The 21513-nt window shown below is 39.8% G+C and overlaps 1 protein-coding gene across 2 annotated transcripts; it reads right to left on the reverse strand.

Annotated features, from left to right (window-relative positions):
- Positions 1-878: 878 nt before the first annotated feature.
- CCNC (cyclin C) lies at positions 879-20474 on the reverse strand. 2 transcript variants are annotated; one of them, XM_068937876.1, is made up of 12 exons: positions 20261-20474; positions 19368-19474; positions 15734-15818; positions 15419-15488; positions 13861-13912; positions 11253-11308; positions 9767-9802; positions 7929-8020; positions 7131-7198; positions 6712-6791; positions 3310-3428; positions 879-2623 (listed from the first exon to the last, which is right to left on the reverse strand). In XM_068937876.1, the coding sequence occupies exons 1-12, from the start codon at positions 20290-20292 to the stop codon at positions 2569-2571; spliced, it is 852 nt and encodes a 283-aa protein (XP_068793977.1). In that variant the 5' UTR covers positions 20293-20474; the 3' UTR covers positions 879-2568. The 2 variants fall into 2 exon arrangements, with proteins under 2 accessions (XP_068793977.1, XP_068793978.1); XM_068937877.1 differs by having other exon boundaries at positions 20257-20366.
- Positions 20475-21513: the final 1039 nt, after the last annotated feature.

Below are 21513 nucleotides of genomic sequence, written 5' to 3' on the forward strand. Positions count from 1 at the left end.
ACCACATAAAGTTCCTTGGCATTGTGTGAGCAGCTTCCCAATTGTATAGTACTTAAAGTTAGTGGAACGAGTCAATAACTGACATTTACATAAGTAATCCTCCATGAAGTGTGAGCTAACAGGCTCCCTCTATCTCTGCATGCAATACTTAGCCTAGAAACAGTGGAGTCCTCACTACATCCCTATTTTAAAAAAGAGGCAAGCGTGGAAAAAGCACCTATGGTGAAACCACCTTCCTGCTGAAGGAACTTGCCCTTCCCTAGTTCATTCTCCCAGAATCCAGTTTTGTTGAATGATAACGGCAAAGGGGCGGGGGGCGGCTGAGGAATAAGAAATCTTAACACAATTCTTTTGACAATCAGTTGTGGATTTTATCTCAACTGCTAAATACCTGAATACCAATAAGCCTTTTAAAAGCAATCTAAACCATACTACTAAACTATTGAAATAGATTTGCTGACTTTACTCTGTAGTCTAAAAGCTTCCCATTTTACGTCTTTCTTTTTCTAATTGTCTTCACTAAATCCAGTTATTCTGGCTTCACTTTGTTGCTTTTGACTGTTTACACTGCAGTCAGAGATGGTAAGATGATCATCACCTTCCTAGTACAGAAATCACTTTAGATACCACCATTTACTATCAAGAAGTGCCCGACTTTTTAGCTCTGAAGCCTAGGTCGTAGAGTTGTGAAGTAAAGCCTGCAAAGACGTTATAGCTGTAAGAAAACCTTTCGTCTTTCCAACCAGAATTCTTCATAACAATGTAAAATAATTAATTTCAAAAACTGGCTTTCTTTGCCAGTATGTAGAACGTGGTAGCTGTGAGAAGACTGAGGTTTAGTTAAAGAACAGTTCATGTTTAAGAACTGCACACGGCAGTCAGATTCCATTAATTTATTCCTATTTGCCAAGTCCACATTATAAATACTGCATTTTAGACTTCAGGAAACAAAGGTAAACAGCCAGATTTCACTTTATCTATCACATGTTTATAAAGGTATGGATTAAATTCCAACAGAAACGGCAAAGGCCAAAACACACACAGTTTCATCTCATCATAAAGTGGTTTGGGCTCATTATCTGATGTTTTACAAAAATAACTTCAACAGTAATACATGCAGATAACCCACCTGGCTGCATACAAACACACGTATTTTGGTTATATTTCACTGAATGACCAGTCAATTGGAGATTTGTCTGAAGGAACAAAACGTTTTTTCAAGCAGTCAGTTTTTTTTTTAAACCCAAAAGCATTAAACAGTAATTTCCCTCCAATATTTTAGATCAGTGAAACATGTTGCTTCAGAAAAAAGAAATTGGACAACAATGCTACTGCACTTTATTTTATTGTTCAGTTTTTATACTTGGGCAAGTCAACATTCTCATTCAAAATGAAATTGTACAGAAACTGTTTAGAAACAAAGTTACCTAAAATCAACAAGTCTGATCTAGGCCAATTCCTGACTTCAGTGGGAGATCTGCCTGAGTAAGGAACACAGGATATGGCCTTCTGTTTGAAAGAATCTCATTTTCTCCAGCACATAGTTAACCAAGGAATCCCCTTTCAGTTAAAGAGTTGCTCCTAAGATCATTATTAAAATTAGCCAGTATGAAGCTCACTGAAACCTTGATCTTCTTAAATAAACCTCTCTAATGAACGACACAAATTCACACTAACAGTGAAGGCAGACTAACAGTGTATATCTTTTGTACAAAAAAAATCCACAATAAAAAATAGCACTCATATCAGATTTGTATTTGATTATTCACTTGTAAAATATTCCGGTTGTACTATACAGTACATGTACTTGCAAATAAATCATAGTAAGTTGGGTTTTTTTAATTCCTAACACTTGAAATGATTAAGAAAATTGCAGAAACACTATACATATTGCACTTTTCTGGTAAGCTGGGCTACTAGGTTTCATGGGAAAAACATCCAAGTACATCTACTGAGTAAAACAGCATTTCTCTAATCCAAAAAAGTAACTGAATTTCTCTCCTGCAGTTTTAATTAAAACAATATTTTTGTGGACGCTTCTAGGTTTTTTTTTTTCTTGAAGGATTGCTGTTTTACCTGTTACAGTATCCATATTAAAAAAAAAAAAAAACTAGGTAATGAATAGATTTAACATACAGTGCACTATCTTCCTTCAGTCACAAACAAAATGAAGACAACACAGATCATCAATATAGTTACACTTAGGCTTCAGGTTACTGTCGCTTTAAAAGAAAAGTTCACTTCAATGGCAAGCTACAATTCTCTCAAAGCAAACAAGACCAGTAATGAACTATCTGTTTTGAGTGGATAGTGTTAATCTTTTGCAGCTTGGTTTTAACGTTTGATTCCTTACACTGAAAAAATCTTAGTACATTTGCTCCAGCTTCAGAGAAAATGATGCAGTTTTAAAGAAAAAGCTTTCAAAACGCTTGACAGAAACAAGCTATTTATTCTTCAAGTTCTTTGTCAAAGATGTTAACTGAAACCTTCTGTCCATTTCATGAACACAGGAAAGATCCCAGGATGTCTTGATCCAAAGTGGTCCGTAAAGAAATTCTTTGGAATGCCTTAGGATTGGCTGTAACTAGAGTTCTGGCTACCATTTGGACCCTGTTCTCCTTCACTGTTTGGAAGAGAAAAACCCACATGTCTTCAAACAGAAGTATAACATTACATGTCTCCATTTTTTAAAAAAGAAAAAATAGGGTGTTCTGAAAGTAGCAAGTGCCTTCTGAGGGAAAATACTTCAATACACACACAAGTAGGTTAAGAAATTCTGTGCAGTTTCATAAAAAAATGCAAAGGTTATTCTATGCATGTATAAAGAACTTCATTGTATTTGAATAATAAATAATTTCAGTAAATCCCCATCCAGCTCCATGAGGAACTTCCTTCTGAAATCATCATTTCAAAGTTCACATCACATAAGCACGTGCACAGGAATTTGCATGTGCAGATTCCTGATCCTGATATTTAATCACCATAATTTAAAATGACATCGTGCAGGCACAGTTCCAGAGAATCAGGCCCTCCCAGCCATGGAAGTCAAGCACCACATCACAGTTCCTTACATTTGCTAAGCTATATTGAGATCATGTTCTATTTACAATAATGCCTTCCATACAACAACAGATATTGTCTCTCTCACTAACTCCTGAACAATCAGGCTGGCTGTTTTCAATTGAAAGGTCTGCACTGTAAAAACCATATACTATACCTCAAATTAAGTATTTATTCCATTACTCAGGCTTAAGATAGTAGCCCAGTTTTTCCATATGAAAGGCATATTAAGTGAAAGAGGTACAATACCTGTTTGGAGGTGGTTTTGGTTTAGGCATTTTACTAAGAATAGTAGCCATCTCTTTCCTCTCATCAAAGTTCTTCCACTGCTCATACAGCTTCAGAATAACCCTGATTATTTCTAAAATCTAAATAGAAAAAAATAGATTTTAAGGTCAGACACAGCAGTGATTTTGATTTATCACAGTCAGTTTAAGTGTGCAATTAACTAAACATGCCTTGAACTAAATTAAGAAGCACAATTTTCATCTTATAACAGAATCATCTCACATTTAATCTGGCCTGGCAATCAACCATTTCTATAATTAGTTTTTCGACCTAATCATGCACATAAGCCTGAACTGAATACTTTCCCTCCTATTCAGAACTGTTCAGACCACATCCTCTCCCCTGAGGGCTGAACAACTTTTTTTTCCCCCCACCTCGATTACTGTCAGTTTGTACCTATGCCACTAGGAAAATAAGGACACTCAGCAGTACAACAGTAGCTAGATGTCCATGGATTACCAGTAAAGTATTTGAGGATCAGTAGTGTTCCACATATATACACACATAAAACAGTGCAAAAACCATTCCTTTAAAAAAGGGAAAGGATCCAAAAAGTACCTAAATGCTTTATAGTAAAAATGGTTGAATTTCCATATTGCACTTCGGGAAGCCTCCAAACTGGTAGGAAATGTTTCTGCTACCTACTGCACCTCAACCGCATCCATTTCCTATTAAATGTCTCGTGTAATATTCTATATAACAGGTGGATTACGTTTGATTCATGACTTGTTTCACCATTTACTAAACAAAGAAAGCAGACTTTTTTCTTCCTTTTAATATATGGACTTTGATTAAGCACTAGAACAATATATAGCCAACAGTGACTTGTTTCAATGATAAGAGGTCCAAGGTGTTCATGTGAAAATTACGCTTAGGTTCTATCACTGGTATTAGAACTGGGACACGTAAACAATATCAAGCTCATAGTAACTTCATCTATCAAATATAGTTGCTTCTCCTGTGCTCCCCATTAATATGACCTTGCTTTTGCAAGCATGACAGCAGAATCCACAGAGATCTTGATTCAGCAGTGTCCCCAACACTCTACTTAAATTTGAAGAGGACTCCTAGAATTTCTTCAAAGTTTTACTATTCCAGGAATATACAGTAATATATATGATAAGCAAAAGGGAAAACAAGCATAGAAAGCTGTTCCAAAAAATAACTAGAGGAAAAGTGACCTTGCACATATTTGATGCTGTGTTTCTCCAAAGCGTGTACAGAAGGAGGAGGGTGGCAGGACTGGATCAGGGAAGACAGGAAAGTTTGAGGTGAAGAATCAGAGACCAAAGCAAGTATTTCCATAAATCAAACTGATACCTTCCCCCTCCCCCCTAAAAACTCAAAAAATAAAAAAGAAAATACACCAACCACAAATGGTTCTTCAGTTATATGACTAGCAGAACAAGGAAAGAAGCAGAGCTAACAGATAATTTCCCATTTCAGCTTTCAGGAATGATGATAATGTATATGGATATGCAGGAAAAATACGTAACGGAATGCTTACGTGAAAACAAAACAGAATGTTTATATTGAAAAAAGGCAGGAAAACTCAGAATGCTCAGTATACTCAAAACAGCAGAGCTAGATAATCTCCACTGCAAAAGGCCACAAGAACTAGTAAATAAAACAGCAAGTCTGGCAGAAAGTATATTTATTAAGTCTATTAGGCAAGAGCTGTAAATCTAACGACCGGAAAGTGGCAGCTCTAGTTCTCATATTTAAGAGGAAAAGAGATCCAGGCACTTAAAGGCCTACCAGCATGATCTCAAAAGTATGCAAGATTTGAAGGGATTTTTCAAGATGTGGAGAGCAAGGGCAGGAGAACAGGACGTGGAATAAGCACACAACATGGATTTACTGCAGGTAGATCATGACAGAGTTACCCAATATCCTTCTTTGATAAGACAACTGATATTCTACACAAACGAAATGCAGGGGATCTCATCCCTTTGGACTTCACCAACCATCTGCTATGTGCAAAAAGTCACAATCAAAGTAACTATTAGTACAGGAACTCTAAGATACGTAAGAAGCCACCTCAAGCTAAGATGACAGCAGGCAGAACCGAACTAAGACTAATCATGTTGAAATAAGACTACGAATGGAGCTCCTGAAGGATTAATCTTATTTAACATTTTCAGTAATAAGGTTGGCATGAGAACTAGGAAGAGTGTACTGAAGGAATCTGGTGTAACAAAATGGTAGGAAATACAGTACAGAAGAAGATTAGAATCACAGTCAAAGAATTCAGTCCTCAAGATCATCCAGTCAATCGAAAAGGAGATGAAAAGAACTGTATGTAAAGTCTAATATGGGGACACTAAGAACAACAACATCTGTCTCAGGACTGAACAGAATGATGGAGCTTCCCGAGAAATCACAGGATTACACAAAAAATACCCTGTAGAGTACCAGCGTGAAAAAGGTAAACATAAGACGGGGCAAATACCAGGACATCATCAGTGGGATATAAAAGACAATACCGATGCTAACACAGAGGGCAATGGTATAGTCCCATCTGAAATATGCTACACAATTCTGGACACGGTTAAAGACAACGAAACAGACTGAAAAATCTGTGCAGAGTGACACAGTCTGATAAGGGGAATGAGTACTTTAAAAGAGCTTGGCTTGTTTACTTGAGCAAAACAAAGGTTAAAAGGAATGAATACACTAGGGAGGTCAACCTAAGTAAAAGGAGCAACTTAAGCTGAAGAACAGTATTGGTACAAGAACAACTAGAGCCTTAGCACCTGATAAATTTATGAAGGGGATTGTTTAACATGGCATTTGCAATAGCAGGGAACTGGTCTGAATGATCTTGGAGTTCCCCATGTTCCCCAATGCTAGTTTAACGTTGACTGAAGTCAGTCTCTTTCATCCTGAAAGGGTTAAGAATATTTTATACTCTGCAACACTACGTGCATTTAAGGAAGAAATGAGAATGGTGTGCTCAAGATGCTCAAGGGTGAATCAGAAAAATACGTGCACTAGAATTTAAATCTCAAGTTTGTGCTGGCAGTCTTGAATGATTTAAAAAAAGAAAGGAAAAAAGGAATTTTCTTCCAGCCAAAAATGCGTAAGATACTGCGCCTTTACAGTTCCAGCTGAAAAATGGCAACACTAGCAACACTCTGCAGTGGCTCAATCTTGACTTTCAGAGCAGAGTGATAACTGAGCGTCCTGACATCTTTCCCCCTCGCTCCAGAGATCTTCTACTGAAGTTCAGCAGCATCTATCACGAAATCACTAAACGAAGTTCAAATCAGTATCACAGACACGTAACACAGTAATTCTGTAACAATGACAAACACTTCTCGTCAGTCCGTAACAAGTAAGGGGAGAAAAAAAAAAAAGTACCTTTTCCATATCAACAGACAGCTCAGCAAACCATTGCCTTGCATCCTTCTGCTGGACAACGCAGGCCACATGTAGGCAAGCTGCAAAGATAACACGATATAAAAACTGAACAAAGACGCACTCTTGATACATTTAGAAATAGCCAATGTTTTGTGTAACTAACAAAAAATGATAGAGATCTGAGTTCTCAACTTTCTCTGTAACCAACCTCAGTCAGTTTTCAAGAGAGAAACTCAGGATTAAATTATTTGACTTTTCTTCAAGACTTTCAAAGCTGCAAGGCTATGCTGCCAGCACCATTTGAAATGCAAGCTAAAGAATGTTAGAAGGGCATTCTAAGAAAAGCTTGTTGTTGGGACAAGCTGTACAAAAGAGATCCATTTAAACATGACAGAGAAATTCAACTTGCAGTTACTTACCTAGAGCTATCATGAAAGGAGGGTACAGCAGACAAAGATCAGTTCTGTATGTATCATTCACTATCCTCCTGTGCAAAAAGACCTTTTAAGTATTACTCTGTTCACCTTTAGTCTGCGTGACTTCAAAAACTGCTGTTAGTTTATAAACATTTTGTGAATTTCCCAAACAGCAGAAACAGTGGAGCTCTGAGGGCAAAATTAGCACAGTTGAAATCTCTATCCTTGTCTAAAATTTCTTAAAGCTTTTAATTAACTTCCTTGTCAGAGCAAAAGTTTATTTGGAAGTATTTTATATAGCATCATAAATGTCATTCTGCAGAGGGTGTTGACATACACCATAAAATTATTATCCCTGTTTCACAGATAAGCAAGTTAGGGCAAACATAAAGTAATATTTTCATTGTCTGTCTCTTAAATACTTGAGCTGTTTCTCAAATAGAGTTCTGCTAACCCAGCTAAACAAACCAAAATTATATACTGCTCCTACCTGCTATGACAAGATAGCATAGACAACTAACAGAGAAAAGATCATCTCTACTGTCAGTCACCATTCAGCAGTGTACAAAATTTGCTACTAGAGCTAGTCTAGAAATAAACTTTGTATTATTTCAAAGTAAACTCATTACAGAGGTAAAGACAGAATAAGGTAAGCCACGGGCAATACCTGCACAGGTTAACTAGGGCACCCTTTGTATTCAAATATGGCTAAGTCTGCTTTCACTTAACCACCTCTGAAGCATAACTATTAAACACTTGCTTTCTTGCTGAGCTACCATTATTAGTCTTTTTCTTCATTACCATGCAAGAGGTAGCAGCATGTCTTCTTGGCCCATATCTTGCACATATTGGAGCAAAGGTCTATAAGGATGATATACTATCAAACAGCAGTCCTAGGAAAGATGTCAACAGGATAAAAGTCAGCTTTTAATACAGAATGTGTTGTCAGTTTACATTATAACCATTTAATTAAAAAAATCAATTACCGATTTTTTAAGTAGCATTATGACACCTAACTCTGCTATAAGGAGAGCAGTGCTCTCTCTAGAATACCATTATATAGCATGGTTGCCAGTCTGTCAATGTCCTTTCCCTTAGAGACAGAGAGAGCCACATCTGCAGCACACTGAAACCTCATTTGCTTACAAACCCGTAATTCCCACTTGGAAATACAAAATACCGCCAGAAAACAGTCTGTCACTAAATACCATACATGGAAAGCATGCCAAAATAATTGACACTGGTTTGGAAAGCGGGGGAAAAAAATAAAAAGAAAAACACTCCACTGCTCTGAAATCCTGGCCCAGGTTTCCTGGCCCAGGTTGGAGTATACAGTGTGGAATAACCCTCTCACTGGAAACAGCAAACTGTATGGATACAATAAGGGAAAGCTGCATTAGTTTACATGTGCTAGACACTGAGGTGAAACATAGTTATTATAGAAAATATATATTTTATAGTGTACTGGAGAAATAAGTTAATTCCCGAAAGGTAACTTTCTGTAAATTAAGTTACTTGCAACAAAACTCCTAAATACAAAACACAAAAGCTACTGCCATGTATAGCAGCGGTATCAAGGTCTAACTATAAATACAGCACACACAAAGGGGTTATAAAAACTTTAGGTATAAACCAAAACTATGGCCCAACCTCCTCAATGCTCTGTTCCCAATGCATACCCTTGCTCAGCTGTTGCTTAACTCACCAGATCCCTCCCTGTTTTATCCTTCCTTTTTGGACATTTCAATAGAACCACCTCCTCCACAGAGCTTAGTGCCTAATTCATACAAGTCCAACCGATATGCAGAAACTAGGTACAATTTTACCTAAATCGCCTAAGAATCCCCAGCTGAATGCTTTCAACTTCTCTAGAAAGCACAGCCAGGGACTGTGACCCTCACAAAATACAGTTAGGGCTCCTTTCTTTAAAAAATCCTGGAAAGAAAACATCACGCTGTGCCCCTTTCATATATTCAGCCTGATAGTTACAGCACTGTCTCAGAAAGTGGGAGGCCCTAAATTCAGTTTTTTCCTCAGAGGATTCAAACCCACATCTAACTCCTTAGAAGGCTGCTGTGATTATGAGGTTATAGACTAGTCTGGGCGAGATATTACCCATGCCTTCTGCTGAAGCTGCATCAGATTCCTCTAGGCAAGAAGAGGGTACAGCAGGAAAACAACTCTTTATGCTCCTGACTAGCCATTCATCTGGGGAAACATGGACACCAACATCCTAGTCTCTCATTCAGGACTTGTATACATTTCACTCAAAAAAAAAAAAAAAAAAAAACAGAAAAAGTCCTGGAAAGAGAACTTCGGCTTTACCCTTTCCAAAAGCGCTCTAACCACTGGGACACACAGAGCCATACACACACCCTTCCTGGCCCCACCAATCCTGCAATCTGCATTTTTACTGTAGAGAGGTCCAGCTCCAACATGAAGAGTTTACAATTCCCTCACTCGGCCTAGATGACAGCACAGTAACTAGGGCACTTTACTGAAGACATAACTATTAGACTTGTATGGACCTCATTCTAAAATCTGAGTGGGGAAAAAAAATGACAGCACAATTTCAAAACATTCTTAATATGTGAAAAGTAAACTAAGGTGACAGCAAAAAAAAAAAATTAAACACCTACCATTAATTCTAAGAGATAGAATTCACATTCTAATATCTGCAAAAAAGTAAAAACACAATTAAGGAGCAGCATGTTTCAGATAGCAGAAAGAATTAACTGACTTCCAGCCTAACATTATGAACACTCAGGAATTCTTCTCCAGCACCTATATTTCCAACACTCCTAAATGAATTTCACATAAAAGTACAAAACAAACAAAAAAAATGAGACTATTACTAGTCATTGCCTTACCACATTATAACTTAACTTCAGTCATAATAACAATATGTTTAAAAGTTTTGAATCAAGTTTACTATGAAAGACTATTTCATTGGCAGTACCGGTCTGATTTGTTCCAACATCTGGCAGCAAGAAAATTGTTCCCAGTTTATAAACACCAACAATAGAGAAGTCCTTTTGCAGCAACAGAGCCTCTTCAGCACACTACTAACACACCAAATGGCCTTTTAATGTCTTTTCAGATTTAATTTCAGATGAAACATTCTGCAATAATTAAAACAGCTCTCCTTCTCAGTAAAGATAGTGATGTATTAGTAATATCAAGGAAAAGGCCGGACGGCCTTCGGTTTACTATTCCACAGGAAAGCAGTACTCTAAAATATGCTTCTGTCTGGTTTTATCTGTAAAACAGCAGTGTAGTTTCATTGCAAGGACTTAAATATTTTATATGCTGATGTATCATCTGGCTCTCTAGATTGGCTGAAAAGCAAAACCACAAAGAAAGTAGTATCGCAGTCAGTCCAAAAAATAAGGAGATGCATTTAACTTTCAGAACATTACAGCATAAGTCAAAACTGGTTTTAAGAAAAATTACATAAAATTTCATAACGCTGTGACTGAGAATGCCTTGAAAACACTGGGAAATCTCTAAATTTTAAATAAAGGCTGTAGAAAGATAATTTTTGTAAAAGGCATGATATATAGGCAAAAATAAATCTGTTCTGCTTAAGCCAACTGTTCCAGTGTGCAAGGCTGGAAGCATCCCAGGCAAAAGGACTATTTATCTTCCCTGAAGCAATGTACTTGTAAACAAAAACGTTTTAAAAAGGCTACATCCCTTTTTATCATCATATTGCATAAAAATTGCTATTTCAGTCACTCATCACTGCATTTAGCTTTATAGCATTCCTTTCGACAATTTAAGGAAAGGAGGTTACATAAGATGGGTTACTTTCAAAGGTAAATTTCCCAATAATCTATCCCAAATTAATTAGGCAAACTTGCTCTATCAGTAAGAAAATATTTCCTTCACAGAACTTAACAAAGAATGAGTAGCACTTCCACTGAAACAGCAGTATGTTTCCAAGTGACTAATACAGGAGACAGGTTTTGCTCTACGGGGCTCCAAAATAGACATGTATATGCTTATTCCTACAGGTAAATAAGTTAAAAACATTCAGAATATGGCAGACACACCATTTCCTGCTAAGAAGTGTTTGTCTTTTAATTTATTTGATCAAGATATATTTTTGAGCAGCATACTTACATGATTCATCCTATAAGGAAACTCCTTCGGAAAGGCATAAGAAAACCTAGTTTTCACTACAGTAAAGAGAAATCAATATGTTAAAAATATATAATTAATGAATTTACTTCTCTTTTCTATTATTTTATCTGTATAGAGCCATTGAAATCCATTTGGCAGCACAATTGCTTGCAGCACATAAAATATTCCTGTTAGAAAAGTTGAGGCAGGTGCTTAAGATTTGAGATCTTGAAAGGTGAAGAAAAATGCACTTGAAACCCAAGTTGTTACACGTATTTAGCCAAACACTTGTCTGTTGCTTCGGGCACCATTAAATATTCTAGTTAGCTACCACCTAGCCCCACGGACACCTAATTTGCCACAGGTTCTCATTCATGGTGTTACCTGCATACTGATTTCACTCCAAGTCTAGTGATCACTTCAGAATCTCAGTTCCAAGCTTAAATCCAAGTGGAATTTTCACACAGGATTTTTTAGACTGAATTCTAGGGCGTGATCCTTCACAACATGCAAGATTTCAAACTGTGTAATGAAGTTTTAGAAAAGCCAGATATGGAGAAAAAATCTCAGCCAGAGAGATCCTGTATGTCCAGGATGTTCATTCATCCAACATTCATGCTGGGTATGCAAAAACCAGGCTCAAATTCAAAGCAAGAAGTCAATTCACCGCACCGCAGACAAACGCCCTCAGCACTGGATTATCAGATCTTGTGGCGGTGTTTTTCTCCTCGAGTTTTCCCATGTAGAAGCATCTACTTCAACATATGATTCGATTTAATAAGCAGTTAACTCCAGGAGAACGTTCAAGTGTACAGATCCTTTGTTTTCTAGCTTACGACAATTCCTGATTTAAGTACCTAATTCTCCTCACGTGTTTTACAAGGAGAACGTGCACTTGGGATTAAAGACTACATTAAGAGGCAAAAATACAGTCATCTGATATTAGAATGCTGAGCAAAGAAATACTTAAGTACCCTTCAGAACGTGGAACAGAGATATCACTAAGTGAAACATTTGAAAATCTGCTTAAACGTTTGTCCTCTCAGGAAAGCAAATAACATTTAACATCCTCAAAGTGGACAGTATTCCTTACACTCATGTCAGACAGTAAATTATGAATTGATAGCACATCCAGACAATCTGTAAGCCATTCACTTTGATGAAAAGACAGCGTCAGTCCTCTGGACTAAGGACTTCAACGTTTAGATCTTAAAAGTATTTTCATCTGTGGTGGACTTTGCTAGAAAATTTGCTTTAGGACTACCTAAAGCAACCAAAAGCAGACAAGCATTTGAAACCGACTAGTACCATGCTAATCTTCCCCTTTGATAGCTTCCTTTTATTTGTCTCACCTCACCTTTTTCTCCTTTTCCATGAAAGCCTCCAAAAAATGGATACACACTAATGAAGCAACTTTGGTAAAGGAAGACCACATAGAATAAAATATATATTAACACTAGGGGGAAGCTAGTTGCGTTTTGCCCTCACTTCCACAAAATGCAGAGTACTCTTCAGAGCAGGTGGGGATTCGAGGTCTGAAGGAAGTACTGCAGGGAAAATCTTCTGCGGGATGCTGAGACATGGACTCTCAACAATAGCACAGCTCAAGTGTAACAGCCTAACTAACTAATTTAAATCAGCTACTGCACATTTATCAAAATCCGTCTACCCCTCTCATTGAGGCAGCAAAGCTGCCCCATAGACGTGTACTTTGAGATGCTCCCGCTGTAAAAATAGCAACTCTGCTGCTAAATGCAGTACTGGTCTTGGTCAGGCTGGCACTGAAGATGTGTTTCAGTTCCTGGTGGTGGGATTGTCATAAGGCCAGCTCCATGGATTGATATACTTGCCGCATATGGAGGCTACAGATGCGGCCAGTCACCTGTCCCCTTGACCTCTAAGAGGGATTTTGAAAGCACTGACCTACATTTTGAAGAGTACAGTGAGAAAATGCCTACTGAGAGCAGCTGGACCTTCTGGGTCAAATTACAGCATTCAGTTAAGGAAGCCATCACTTTAAAGACCTTGACAGATGAGACGCAAGTTACAGGAACTGGGAAATATAAGGCAGGTGGGAAAGATAAAGAATGAAATAACTATGAAGTGATTTAATTGCATTTTAACTTTATTTGTGAACAATATGTAAGTTAAAAACATATATTTAGAAATGAATATTGTGTGCAAAGACTACTTTTCTGATGGGGAAAAAAGGATTAAAAAATTAGGAGACAGGGAGTCTACCAAAAATTCTAAAAACATGTGTTTCCACGAAAACATACCTGCTATAAAACAGACAAATAAAGCCCTAAGTCTCTAAATCTATCTTTGAGCAGCTCTGAAACCAATTTACTACTTAAGACTGTTTCTAAACCACAACAGTTTAATTTGACTACCTAGTTTTTAAATTATGCTTAGCATAAGCTTCTACCAGAGTCAATTAAAACTATGAAAGAACCCTTCTGCTTCCATATTTAAAACATAAGTTGTTTACGCTAAACGGCTTGACAAAGTCATGCAGACGTTCACGACTTGATTTAAAAAGCTATTTTTTTAATCTCCCTATAGAGACATACCTAAATTCAGCACAACAAAATGCACAAATACTTACATACAGAAGTAGCAGCAGAAATCAACCTTGTATTTGAAACAACACCAAATTCCTGAAGAAAAAGAAGGGTAAATGAGGTGAACCACCTGAAATGCCATTTATTCACACTGTTACCATATTCAAATAATGGCTTCTTATTAAACTGGACTTCTTCATGCAGTATTTCATTTTTTTCCCACCCCTCTTTTCTTTTCCGGTGAACACAGTACATTAAACGATCACAGTTAAATAAAAAGATGTTTCATTTATTAGTTACTTTGTTGTTTGAGTTATGAGAAATAACAAGCATTAAAATGTGCTAAAGACACAGTACCTGAAGTTCAGTTGGCTCACGGCCTACATACAGAACAGACAAGAGGACTTCAAGGAGGTAAGCTTTTCTTAACCCACTTGGAGAGAAAATTGTCTTTAGAAACCTATCATTAACTACCTTTTTTTTTTTTTAAACTATGTTTCCATAAAGCCTTAGCCTCTCTGCTAATAAGCAAGCCAAAAACTGTATACATAAAAAAATTTTTCAGAGAAACTCATAGCAGAAACATTACTGCTACAACTGACCTCTACACCTGCAGAAGCCTTAGCATAAGGAAGGATGCACTGCCTTCTAGTATTTGTGCAATTACATAAGGTAAATTTGTAAATCCATGGCTGCCCTTTCCAACAAGCTTAATTAACAGGCTGATAAAAAATACTCTCTCCTATATTCTGTCTCTTCCTCCCTTCCTTCCTCTCTTCAAAATACTGGAAGGTGCCACAGCGTTTGGATAGACAACAGCATCACCTGCAAACACTGGTTCAGCTGAACTGTTTCTATCACCCACTCGGCATTTGGGTTCCTCTTGTAAAACTCCTTTGAGCTGACGTATCACAAATTTGCTAATTTGGTATTTTTTTCATTATGAAGACACTTCTCAAACAGCCGAAAAACTTCTTCCATTACAGAGGACTAAAAGCAGTGCCCAGCTGGTGCTAACTCTTGGCTGCATTTGAAGTGGACTTCTAATGGTGACAAGTCTGGGCACAGCTCACCGTTATTCCTAATGGGTCAGTTCCTTACCACAGTTTCTCACAGACAGCATATGAGCTACAACACGCTTTTTAAGTCAATAATGAAAGTGTGGTAAACTGAGATCCCTCCCTATGCAAAAGGGAAAAAGATAATTAGGAATAAAACGCAAACTGTATTTTTAAGTTTGAGTAAACATACATAAGGACAAATAGACCAGAAAGGAGATACTTCAGCAAAAACTGCACAAGTTAAGATATGCTATGTAAACATGTGAACACTGCATTACAGTGAAACGGCCATTTAAAATAATTTTTCCAATTTTAAGAGGCCCTTCAGGATTAGTAATTCAGAGAAAACTGTGAAAGATCAAATACTAAATAACATGTCTGAAGGCCTTCCCTGCCTCCTTTTTTAAATTGCTATAGAAATCCATAGAAAGAGGTTTCAACCCCCAAACAGGAAGAACAACAAAAATGTTAAAAGCCCTGAACGTTTTCTCCCTCTCATACATCACAAAATTTTACAGTAGAAAATTGTAATACTTCATACCTCTACTTTGGATGCCAAAAACACACACGTAGGAGCCATTAATACTGGATCTATACTTTTTAGGGAATATCTGAAATGTTACAACAAAATTATAATATGTTGTTTCATACACGTAGAACGATTAATCTATTAAGAGCACCACACTTCCTTTTGAAAAGCAAAGCTTAAGTTAACTTTATTAGCATAAAGGCTTTACACCATCCAGAAAATAAAAGTGGCATTGTTTTTTTTAATACAGAACTGCATTTTAAAAGGACTATCAAAGTGTGCCTAACAAACGTTTTATTCTTGTACCATCATAGTAAACAGTCCTACCTGGCATAGAATCTCTTGAAGTAGACTGTTGCAGTGGCAATAACTTGTTGTCTTAATTTAAGATGTTCACCTAAAGCCTGGATAACTTGAAAAAAAATGAACAAAAGCTTGAGTTGAGTTTTTAAGACAATTCGATAACAAATAGCAAAGGATCTCAAAATGTGAGTGCTGCTTGGGATTCTAAAGAACAGCTGTGCAGCCAGCCCTCTTCAGTTCAATTACATCACTCCGGTGAGACAAGGCACTGCTGCAAACCTACAGACCTGCAGGTGAAGAAGAGGTCCTGCACCGTGAAGCTTAAAGAGGGCAATATAACTCGATTTCATTGCATACAAAGTGAGGGCGTCCTTTAAGAAGATGATGACACCCATCTCAGAAGGGTAAAGCTCGGGTAATTCATTTTATAGCAAAACAAATGCAAATATTTAAAACATAAGTCTATGGCTTTTCAGTGCCGTGCAAAATGGATATTTCTTCCAAACAACGAAAACTGCCAACACAAACATGGTCACTAAATTTGGCAGAGGCAGCAGGTGTTAAAGAAATGACATATTTAGTCTAGGGAGAGGGGGTGGGAGACCAGAGGATGCAGTCAGCTGCTCCATCACAGCGGTCCTCTGCCAGTTGGCCAAGAAACAGCCCTGGTGTCATCTGTGCAGGTAGCCCCTGTTTGGCCTCCCAGGCAAAGGAAAGGTGCCAAGCAAGTCAGATGCATCAAGCTGGGATTAAGAGCAGGGGTAGGATATAGAGAATGATGCAGTGAAACATAAGGTCGTTACTCGTTATTTTTCCTGAACTGCTTCAGGGCCACTATTCTGAGCAAGGCTCAGCTGTATTAGATTCCCTCTTCTTTTTTTCCCCTCCCATCCCAAAAACATCTGAAAGGATCATCCAATGTACACTTAAGTATATTTTTTAAATATGTACAGCAAGATCAAGACAGTGATCACTGATGGGAAAAGCAAAAAATTCTGTTATCTGTCACTGCTAAGTCTCTATGCAAGGATTCTAAGGGTCCAATTTGTTCCCAAGCTATCATCCATCATCTCTTGGGAATAGTCAAGGTACATTTTACTGCCACTTTTGATGAACATCTCCACATTAAAAAAAAAAAAGTAAATATTAAGGGCATACTTGGCTGGAAAAAGGGATGAATGTAGGAGAAAACGACCCTGAAAAGCACTGAACAGCAACTTAGTTTTTTTGCTGGGAAAAAAATAATTTGTCACCCCCTATGTTTACTCAAGGCCATTTTAAATCCTTTTCCCTGTCATATCATTCTTCTCCTAGAAAGGAAGAATGCCAAAATGAGACTAGGTTGTCAGTGTCACTAAAGTTCACAAACAATACTACTAGAAAGGAGGTTAGGTCAGTACGATCTCTGCACCAATATTAAAATATTTCTCAGTGCATCTTGGGAGGTTTGAAAGGATTTTTCCCTTTGATATCACCATGGGACAACAAAGCTGTCTTACTGCTAAGGCATCAGAAAAATCCAAGTATTAAGCCAAACAGAATTCTCCAAATAGGCTTCTCACTCCCATGGGATTTTCAGGAACGATAAGGCCATCTGCTGTCAGAAAGAAATCAAGTGAGTTTATGGAAAAAAATTGACAAGGGGCCTAGAGAGACTTAATGAAATGGAAGCTTGTACATGCTGAGCAAAAATTCCAATACTTGTAATTAATTTTTGAAGTATTTTAAAAGAAACTGTTGTATTATTTATGCCCTTATATTTACAAAATAAAGGGTTTCAGATTTTTTTTTAAAAAACGTTGCTTTAAATTCAAATGTTTTTTGAGTAGCCTGTAACACAAACATTACGACTCCTGCACTCAGTCAAAAAGGGAAATCAATTAATTGGCTTTTCAGCCAAAACCTCTATTAAAAACTCTGTGATCCAAACAGAAAAGTCAGCATGAATTTCCTCCTTTGAACTATTTCAGAAGATGACAATTTTCCTTCTCTACAGTTTTAACAGTTCAAGTAGTCGTATATAGTCATACAACCAGTCGGTGACCTACAGCAACCATTTTCAAATGCGGACAAAGCAGGAAGCTGCTTTTCTCCAGGTAATTTCCTGGTTGCTTTGGGGAGAGACTGTCTCCTGGAGGCAGACGCAGGTTGAACGTGGCAAGCCACGGTCATAGCTAATGCAGGGGTGGGAGAAAAGAGGGAAAAAAGCTCTTTACGTTCAAAGCCGAGTGCTGAATTTGGGGGCAGGTGGCGAGATATAACACATATTGAGGGCTCGAGCAAAGCAAGCACTGCATGAGCTCCCACTGCTACACAGGAGCTCCAGGCTGTCCCCTCCGTGAAGGTGCCTCTCTCTGCCACAGAAGGGTTGACAGCCCAGTGCCACTCTCTCCTCCAGGGTATGCTGTGTTGGTCCACGCACAAGGGAGATGCTCGCAGAGCTATGCTCCAGCTGCCACGGGCCATGCAATGTACCCTCAGGAGAGGCAAGGAGTGCCAGAGGAAAAGGAGCTTGTCAACCACAAAGTGAAACCGACTCGTCTACTTTCTAAACCTTTGTTTACTCAATAAAAATACTGAAATGAAACATGAAAAATGGCAAAAGGTATTTTATGTTTCATAATTCAAATTAATACTAGTGAAAATTAACATAGAAATATCATTTAAGAACTGTCACTATCCCATTTATTCTTTTGGCATTATGAAGCTAAGATACCTTGTTTTATCCTCAATAAACTTCAGAAATCAATCAAATAGATAAATCATTGGTTGCTTGATTTTCTGGTGCTGTACAAGTGAACACAGACCTAAAAACAGTGATCAGATTTGCATCATACTTGATCATTACAAAAAAAGCTAAGCTAAGAGAGAGGCTGGGATAAGTATTTTTCAGTTATAATCCATCACCAACATAAGATCTTTCAATAGCCTTGGGAAAGCCACTTAACTTTTCTGCCTCAAGTATGTTTGACCAATCTGATTTCCGCCAATAAAGCTATTCATATGGTCAAATGGTTTCTAGGACCTAGTCTCAGATAACTGCGCAGAGACAAGCCCGAAACTCTCTAGGAGAACAGGCTGCTGACAGCTCTCAGTCTTGTAGAAAGTATCCAGCCACTTGAGAGCCACTGAGTGCTGGGGAACCAGTCATGAGGCCACAGGCTGTGGAGCGGGTTTCAAAGAGCGTAACTGAACACAACTGACAAGTTTGCAAGCTATTTAGCAAGACTCCATGGACCAGCTAAAACACTATGACTTAAGAGCTCATCAAAAAAGCTCAAGGCCCACAGTTTGAGTACTACTGCTTAACACAGTGTCTCCAATTTGCTACTTCAGTAGTTTCTGTTGGCTTCCTCTCCTTTTATTTTTTTCATAAGAGCCTCTTGGAAATAAAAAAATCTACTATTTGTCCTCTCATAAATTAGAAAAAAAAGACATACGCAGCTAATTCATCTATAAATTATCCTAAAGATGCATTAATACAACTAATCTGAATGACAACGCTATTGATATTCCAGCCCTTCATTAAAATATGTTAGGAAAACATATGTAATACAACAATGAAAACATTGCATTCTCTAAGCAGTTAAAACTTGCACGAAGACACGGCAAATACTATATAGATTACATGGCTGAACTAAAAATAAAACAGTTTTACCATTAGTAAAAAATATCTGTAGTTTCCAATATTCTTCTTCAGTAAGAAATTTCAAGTCTTTTTGGCGTTCCTTCAATAGATCTTGTTTATCCAAAATCCATTGTAAACTAAAGAGAGAGAAAATAATTTTAGCAACTCTTTATGAACATCATATTAAGCATCGCCTGTACAAACGACAACAGACTACAGCTTAGGCCTAAAGGGCACGCGGCCTTTAAACAAACCGTGTACGTTCTTCCCAAGCAAATACTCACTAGCTTTTCCCAAGGTAGATATCCAAAAAAAAAAAAAAAAAAACACTAGCAGGGACCAAGAAGATCACTCCTTACCCGCAGCAAACTAAACCGCAACACAGTGAACGGCATTAAGACGTGCGCTACCAATCACTTGTGAATTTTAAGCTATATTTAGTGCACCTCGGGCATCCATTCAAAACTCAACCTACCCAGCACAAGGCACCTTGCCACAGCGCAACCCTGGCCGCCCTAGCGCTGCAGACAGACACCGGCCCGCAAGACCTCGGCGCTCCTCGCTCGCAGCAGCGGGGGCCGCGCACTGGGCACCAGGCCCACGCGGACACAAACGCTGCTTCTGCGGGGCACGGGTGGCCTCCTCCGCGCCCCGAAGAGGCCCCAGATACGGCAAAAGGCCCTCCCGAGCCATTTAAACGGCCCTATTTCTACTGATTGCTATGGCCATTACCCTCCTTAAATTATTCACCGCTATTATACTAGCCCTCTCGGCAGCGATACACCCCGGTTTGCGTGGGCGCTCAGCACCGCCCGGCCCCGCACTCCCCTACGCCCCGGCCCCGGCCCCGGCCGCGGCGAACAAAGCCGGCCCGGCGCAGCCGCCCGCCCGGCCCGCAGCCCCCCAGCGGCCCGGTTACCCACTAGTGCGAGCTCTGCCAGAAGTTCCCGGCCATGAGGAGGAGGAGGAGAGCGGAGGCGCCCCGGGCCCGCGATCCCGCCGGCCCCGCCGCGCCGCGCCGCCTCCCCCGCGCCGGCAGCAGGAAGGAGGCGGCCGCCGCCGCCGCCGCCGCCGCCGCCGACCGGCAACACGCGGCGCAGGGAAGCCGTTCCCCTGCACGCAGGTTCCGCCCGGCCGCGGCAGGGCCCCGGGCGCCAGCGGCGTTGGCCTTGGCGGCGGCCCGGCGCCCTGCCTGCCCCCCGGCCCGCCTCGGGGGAGGGGGCCGCCGCCGCCCGCCCTGCCCCGCCGCTGCCCCTCGCCCGCGCCGCCTCCTCCCGGCGGCGCCGAGCCCTGGTTGCTGACGGGCGGCGGCGGGATTTGGGGCCTGTGAGGAGCCACCGTCGTGACCTTCATTGCCAAAATGCACTTATTCACCGTTTGGTTGCATGTGTCATCTTCTGCGCTGTCACGAAACTACCAAGCCGGGGGTGGGGGGAGGAGGGGAGAGTCTTCACCAGATGGCAAGGCCCAAACGTTCGTCCTCGCCATCACCCCTAAGGACCCTTCCCAGCCAAGCAAAGCCCCGACCAAGGTGCTCTTTCCTCAGGTTTTCCCCCTTCTTCCTCCCCACATGGAGAGGCTGCAGACAGCGGGAAGGCGCCCCGCGCCCCGCGCGCGTTGCTGGAAGGCGACCCCAAGGCGAGGAGGCGCCCCGCGCCACCGGGGCTCGGCCCGGCCGGCGGCCCCTGGCCCAGGCTTCGTCTCCGCCGACCGGCCCAAGTCGCCGAGGCTCTTGGCCCCGCCGATTCCCCCAAGAATGAAGAAAACCTACCGAGGCAAAAAGCGTCCGTTGTAAAGAAACTCCCGGTTTCATTCTCTGGTGTTTTAGAACTTGATTATTCGTCTTTTAACGGCAGGACTTCTATTACAAGGGAGCCTGCTCCCCAACCAATCCTTGATGCAAATCACCGCTTATGGCACTCTGAAGACTTGCAGTGTGGGGAGCAATTCTCCAGAGACAATACGTCCATTATAATTGATTTTACAGTTACACGTAGTTGCATTCTGGTGGCTTAGCCTTGAAAAGTGAGCCTCTGAAATAGCATTGCGCTAGCCTGTATTTATTGTTTCTTAATAACTTACCTCTCCTGTGCCAGATTCACAGTTGCACAAAAGTTTCTGTTGCTGCTCTAGCAATAAAAAATACCATACAGTTTGCCTAAATGGGGAGGGAATA

This window comes from Struthio camelus, chromosome 3 (genome assembly GCF_040807025.1).
Source record: "Struthio camelus isolate bStrCam1 chromosome 3, bStrCam1.hap1, whole genome shotgun sequence".
Taxonomy (NCBI): domain Eukaryota; kingdom Metazoa; phylum Chordata; class Aves; order Struthioniformes; family Struthionidae; genus Struthio; species Struthio camelus.